This window comes from Petaurus breviceps, unplaced genomic scaffold (assembly GCF_028583685.1).
Source record: "Petaurus breviceps papuanus isolate PSGF00001 unplaced genomic scaffold, PetGlider_PUasm1.0 90734, whole genome shotgun sequence".
NCBI lineage: Eukaryota > Metazoa > Chordata > Mammalia > Diprotodontia > Petauridae > Petaurus > Petaurus breviceps.
The window spans coordinates 10373577-10380829 of record NW_027187327.1 but is presented as its reverse complement, the minus strand read 5'-3'; the positions used below and the strand labels follow the sequence as shown (position 1 = coordinate 10380829).

At 31.3% G+C, this 7253-nt stretch overlaps 1 protein-coding gene across 1 annotated transcript in view; it reads right to left on the bottom strand.

The window, feature by feature from the left end:
- Positions 1–259: 259 nt before the first annotated feature.
- Positions 260–7253, bottom strand: part of TMEM30A (transmembrane protein 30A) — a 54997-nt gene continuing 48003 nt past the window's right edge. The window contains exons 5-7 of the mRNA XM_069067006.1: positions 6561–6698; positions 4973–5179; positions 260–3019 (exon numbers count right to left, since the gene is read on the bottom strand). Of these exons, the coding sequence (XP_068923107.1) occupies positions 2826–3019; positions 4973–5179; positions 6561–6698 (539 nt within the window). The 3' untranslated portion in view covers positions 260–2825. The remainder of the gene's footprint in view (positions 3020–4972; positions 5180–6560; positions 6699–7253) is intronic.

Genomic DNA, 7253 nt, shown 5'->3' with positions numbered 1-7253 from the left:
AACAGTTTTCAAACATAGAAACCCTAACACATTCCCCACAACCCCAACTTCAGCAGTTATGGTTCATTTTGTAGCATCTAAAGTTAATTTCATATTAGTATCCTCTGAATTTGAAATACCTATAGTTTTTAAAAATGAAGATGACAGTACTGGAAATATTAAATATAAGCAAGGAATTATTAACATTTATTCACTGAGTTTAGGCTGCAGTTGAACTTGAATTTCATCAAGAAAAACAACATGTTATCAACAAGACATGGCCAGTATACCAAAGTAAATCCAGTTCGTTTTTATTAAGCTGTAACAGATGCTAACAAAGTAATCTCTCAAAAATATAAAGAAATTTCATTACCAGTCAATAAACAAATTATATTCCAACTTAACTCTCCCTTTGGTTAGGTGCTCCTCTACTAATATAGAGTAAGTTTCCAATTTAAACAAAAAACTGCCTTATGATTTCAATGAAATTTCTTTAGCCTTTATTTATTACATAACTTTAAAATGGGAAACCTTTTAACACCTCAAAATATTTCCTGCAAGTTAACACACAATCTATAATGTATTTACTAATCTTCTCCAGTCTATAAATTAGGTGCCTTAAAATTAAGCTCATTTTTTTTGAAAGTAGAATGCCATCTAGATAGCCCCAAAGTTGGCATAAAGCCTGTAAGATAAAAATATTTCACTTCCCTCATCCTTCACAAAGAGCAAATAAATATTCTATATTCATTAGATTTAGGCAACAGTAATTCTCATATGGCTCAAGTGAGGAGAGACAGAAGATTTAGGCCTAAAATATATTTGTAAGATGGATAAACTTCAAAGCCATTTTAGGATTACATCTTCAATACACATTAGACATGGAAAAGCTCTTCATTTGTTCTTTTAATGGCACCCCTGATCCCTCAAGATTAGACTAAAGATATTTCTCCTTACATTCCTTAATGTCAATTTGTACAAATGAGAAAGAGAGAACTATTAATGCAATCCCGAAGGAAATAACTTGTTGATTAGGATATTCCAAATGTTGAAAACAAGTGAAAAAAATCTGGGGAGTTAACTTTAAAAAAGAAAAAAGGTTTCCATATGAAGAGCACATTATATAGCTGTAGTGTCAGATTTTTGAAAGTTTCCGTGATAGTGACATGTTAAGGATGCCATGCAAGTAATTTTCTTATGAAGGAATAAGGTCAGTGTATGACTCATATAATCTTATTTTAAATTTATATAAAATTTTAAGACATGTGGCACCTTTTATCCTATTAACCATTATATTTTTCAATGAACATATCTAAGGAAAATTTATACAATACCCAGACTTTTGATTTAAAATATAACATGGGATTAAAGCACAAATTCAAAATAAACATACCTTTTTCTGTGTAAATGTACAAATACATATAATGAAGATTAAATTTAGTAAACAAAAACAAAGTTTGAATTCAATTAAGCCATTTTTTCTTATTAATTAAAACACACATTTTTCATGCATGTAGAAAATAACTTTACATTCACTTCAATAACAAGTTTCATTAACAAATTACAGCATTTAATATTGAATATGTATAATTTACCAAGATAGCTGCATATAAAATAACCTCCACCATATACATTATAATTTATTATATGCATAATCTTTCTCTGAATTTAATCAGTAAGTTTTAAAGAATTTTGTTTAAAGTTAACTCCTAGGAAAACCAACCAAAGGAATTGGCATCTTAATTATACAAGAACTTACTCATACTTAACATCTATGGAAATGGAATAATTCCTAGGTAGAAAGATTCATATTCTTAATGTGTTCTGGACTACAGCTTTAGTACACAAGTCAAAACACTTACCTGTAAAAATAAACTTAGTTTGAGATATTTCCAATAGTGAGGCAAATTTCTCAATGCTAAACATCTCCCGTAACGAAGTATTAACAGCCTTTTGAGTATTTTAAACCTGGTTTATCCTTAGGCAAAAGGTATAGCTCTGACACCAAAGAGTACTATTTTCCCATTTCAGCTTCCTTTCTATTGTAAAGAGGAAGCTCCAAGGGAAATAAATGACCAAGACGTGAAACATTTAAAGTTGGCTAGGACACCTGGCTTTACTGACTTAAACAAATGGAAGTAAGAATTTAAAAATCCTATCCAGAAGGTAAGTGGCCTAATCCCTTTAGACATGACTAATAATTTATTCCTATGCTACGTATGTTAAACTTGTCCTATTACTTCAGAGCTAGGCTTGACATAGGTTTCTACTGGATAAAAGTGAATATATTAACCACCTTAATAAAGATGGTACTTAAAGCCTATACATACAACATATGAAAGAGAGGAAATGTTTTATTTAGATCTAGCTTTCTTTATCTTCTTACAACCTTTCGATTCCTGGAAGGATACCAAGTCATAATATATCCTTTTACATCTTGTTATCCTTTTCTTCATACAATAAGCATACTTACATAGCATTATATATGTATATAATATTACCCATAGAGCACAAACATTAAACAGCAGATAACATTACATGGGAAAGAGGCTGTATACATCTTGTGGCCTGTCCAATAAAAAGCAAACATAAAAAGCCATTTCAGCAGTCACAGTGTTGATATGATCAATATAGCTATAGCTAATTTCAGTTGATATACCCGTCATATTTTCACAAGTCATCCACAGTGAAGAAGCATGGGACAAGGTTCTTCAAAAATTAAAGGAAAAAAAGAGTTATGCAGCCAGCTTCAGAAATGACATACTAACCAGACATTTAGCATTCAACAGCGAGGCTGAGTTGGACTGGCCTTGATGCACATGCAGATTTCTTTTCAGAATACAAAGTTAATTGGGAATGTCAGCACTATTATTTCTGTTTCCATATTTATGATGAATTACTAGCAGTACAACTCCCAAAAGGAAGCAGATGGATCCAACAGCGATGTAAGCAATTCCCAAAAATGGATTTTTTCCTCCCATCCATGAAATGGTGCTCAAGATCATCCGTTTTCGTCCATCAAAAGAATGGACTGGATAATCTGAAGATAGTATAGGAATATTTTTTTCTATGACTAATTAACTTATTTTGGAAACATTATTTAAATTGGCATTTTACGTTCTATTTATTAGCACAATTAAATTGTTGTACTCTGGTACCAGAATATAACTTCCTTACAAATACCTAAGGGAAAATAAATCTTGACATGCCTAAAAAAATTATCAGACATGCTAGATTATGGAACTGGAGAAGAATATAAATGAACAAGCCTGTGGTATTTTCAATAACCAGAAGAATTATATAAGTAATACTGACACAATGATTTTGTCTTAGCAGTAACTAAAATATTTACATGTAAAAACAATGAAGACTTTTTTTTAATATTGCAGATGTCTTATTTTTAATTTTTCATGCAGTTTTTCCCATTTTAACATTTTAATTTTGTGATTTAATATGGTTATTTCTGTATTTAATATTAAATGAAGATTTATTGTTCAGTTTACAAAATAAAAAATTATGAACAAATACGTGTCTATGTATATGAATATATGTACATATATGTATATATGCAGTCATTGCAAATCTTAAATAAATAAAAAAATAAAATACAGATGCTATGTATCTGTATCTGAGTACTTATTAATGCAATAAAATACACTTGGCTTACATTGTTCCACTAGTTACTCCAGATAGATAAGGACTCAAGGGAGCACTTCACTTGAAAGCATTATTGATATATTAATTTAGCATATGGCCCTTGATGAAAATTATATACGTGTGTGTGTGATACACACACACATATATTTTATGATTCATGTGATAGGCCAACAGTAAATGTGAGTAGCAGTTGTATAAAAAATATTTTTAATCTCTAAAAATATTTTTAAATAACGAGCTAGTACTTAGGAAAATAAGGAATTATTTTTTTGTTGACAATGTTAATTTTTTTTTGCTAAGGATTAACTAAGAACAGTCATCCTAAAATTTTGTTGTTATTCAGTTATTTCAGTCATGTCCAAGTCTTCATGACCCCAATTGGAGTTTTTTTGGCAAAGCTACTGGAGTAGTTTGGCATTTCCTTCTCCAATTCATTTTACAGATTAGGAACTGAGGCAAATAGAGTTAATTAAATTACTTGCCCAGGGTCACACAGCTAGTAAGTGTCTAAGGCCAAGTTTGAACTCAGGTCTTCTTGATTCCAAGTCCAGTATTCTATCCACTACACCACCTAGATGCCCTTACTCTACTAGTAAGGAACATAAGACAATACTGAGAGATTATCTGGACCCCTTGGATGAATTAGCATTTTAAACTTCAGAGATGTAATGGTTACCAATAAAAGAATAAAAATTAGGTTTCTTAAAATTTAAACAAAGCAAGTATGAAATAGGTTAACTACATTCAAATGAAATAACCCATCCAGAGAAGCAATGTGGTATAGTGGATAGAGAACCAGGAAGACATGGGTTTAAGTCCTACGTTTGACATATCTTGGCTCTGTGACCTTGGGCAAGTAATTTAACCTATTCACACTCTGGACAATTCTAAATTATAGAGAAGGTCCAACCTACATTGTTGGTGTAAATTTCATCCCCTGAAAGTTCCCTCTATCAATGAAATCACAGGTCCAGTTCTTATCCATAACTTGACCATAGATCGTATTTCAACACATTTAACATATCTGATCTCTGCAGCATGCTGGTTTATGAATGGATAAATTTTAAATATTTTTGCCATGCAATGTGCATGAAGTAAGTCCTAAATCAGCACTGGAGATATATTCAGGTGGTTTTCAAGGAATTTTTCTGAAAGCTAAAATTTGTACAATTGAAACAGAAAGCATATTCTTATCTATATCCTGAATAAATAGAAATAAATAATATTACAGTGACACAAACTAAAAAGATTGCTTATTCAACCAATACTAAATTTAATGATATCTCAAAGGACTTTTTATAGGTATGAATTCAAAAAATGTAGCAAAAAAGGATACTATATGTGATTCTCAAAAGGTACTGTCCAACAGGTAAAGTTGGATGCAATCCACCCTTTTTTTCTATCAGACGATAAAGCTTACGAAAAGTAGGTAATGCTGCAGTACGCATCCACACAATAAAATCCTCATTTATGAACCCATTGTTTTCTTCATCTTCATCCAATTCATATACTGGTTTAGGCCAGTTTATAGGCTTTGTCGTACCTAAAATAAAAATAGAGGAAAATTTTCATCCCATCAGAAAAGTTTCATCTATATGAAGAATTACAATACTTAATTTAAAATATTTTTCTAAACCTTGAACATTTAAATGTAATCATATACTGAATTCATAATTTCCTGTTTTGCAAAACACATAATGATTACATATATAGCACTTAAATAGGCAAATGTAATACTGGAGTACCTTTCAAAAGACAATTTTTTTAATATAAAGATAAAACAATGGTAAAAATAGGAGATACCATGAGCAGAATAAACTTCTGATAAAAATATCATCTCACATTTTTAGGGGAAGACTTACCTACATCATGATATAATAGTAACCTCACTAAATTTAAGTGTAAGAAAACCTGAATTTGAATTCCAGCTCCAACATCAACTAACTGTGTGAACTTGGACAAGCCATTTAATTTATCCTTAGTTTTTTTTTTTTTATTTGTGATAGCCAGATAATAATACTCATATTACCTAAACCTCAACAGTTGTTATGAGGAAAATATTCTGTGCACAACTCTAAAGCAATTATATAAAGACTTACCTGAACTTTAAAACACAGAATATTCATGGAACCATAGTAACTATACTTATCCCTTCCACACTGTGGGGGTTAGAGGCACAGCTCCCCCTCGATCTGGAAAATCCATGCAAAATTTTTTGACCCTCCCTTTCATACCAGAGAAGATATCTTAATTATTCTGGTATTGAAAGGTAAAATATTTTGATACTATATAATCCTATACATAAATTTTATGCATTTCTGTGTTTCTAAACTTTTTCTCTCATCTTCTGGCCTTTGCGTGTCATTGGTAGCTTCCACAAAACTCCCCCAAAATGCCCATCTAATTTCTTATGTCAACTCACAATATATCAAAACCACAATGGAGAAAGTTGGGATGTGGAAGGGTTAACTAATTTCAGGATTAAAAAAATAATTCCCTTAACAACAGGGACAGCGACTGGGTCATTGGTATAAGGAGTTCATGGTGAGGAACTCCTTCTACCAGTACAGGCTGATACCTTCTCTGCAACCTATAGTCTTATGAAGTTAAACAAGAGGCACTGAGAAATTAGTTGACTTGCCCGGGATCACACAGTCATTAGGTAGGTACCAGAGGCAATACTTGAATCCAGGTCTTCCTACCCCAAGGCCAGTTCTCTATAATATATTACCAAAACTGTTACTAAATCATATTACAATTGACCTAGGCAGATAAAAGTAAAAATGATAGATATTTAAGCTTTAACAGACAAGACAAAATGCAAATGACTCTTCTAGCATTCCTCAAGTTATATATTTCTGTTTTGTTTTTTTACAAATTAAAATATTTATATCTTAACTTCAAGTTTTGGGGTTTTTTTTCACCTTTAAAAACTTCAGACAGGTTATTTCCATGTGGATTTCTGAATTTCACATTTTTATCTGTCCACCAAGCAATACCCTTCTTATGCAGAGGAACACGTATAAGTGAACTTTCATTCATCTGAAACAATTCTAATGTATCTAAAAATGAGACAAAAAAAGACATAATTACTTTATGCTCTTACTTGACAATGCTTCATTCTAAAGCCATCCAAGATTACTGCTCTTGTGCTTCCTTTCTCTCTACGCTCTCTTGTGCTATGCTTCATCTCCTAGGGTCAGGCTCTCCCTACCATTCAAGAAGACAATCAGCTAATTTGCTAAACGAATTAAACTAATGAAAGAAAGATATAGGAGCTCCTTAAGGAATTTCCTCTAGTTTCAGGCCATACATGTAGATTTTTACAAAGACAATATGGGGAGAAATAATAATAATAATTTGATATTTCTGTTGTATTTTATTAAATGAAATATTAAAAATTTATAAATTAGTACAGATGCGGTTGATATGAAAATATCTCTGGAATGAATTAGGAAAGATAAACAACAAATATATTAAATACAGGAATTCTTAACCTTTTTTGTGCTATGGACTCCTTTGACATTCTGGTGAAGCCTATGGACTCCTCAGAATACATTTTACTATCTACACTCAAAATTAAAGGAAATGCTAAATTTTAGTTAAAGCCTAGTGAA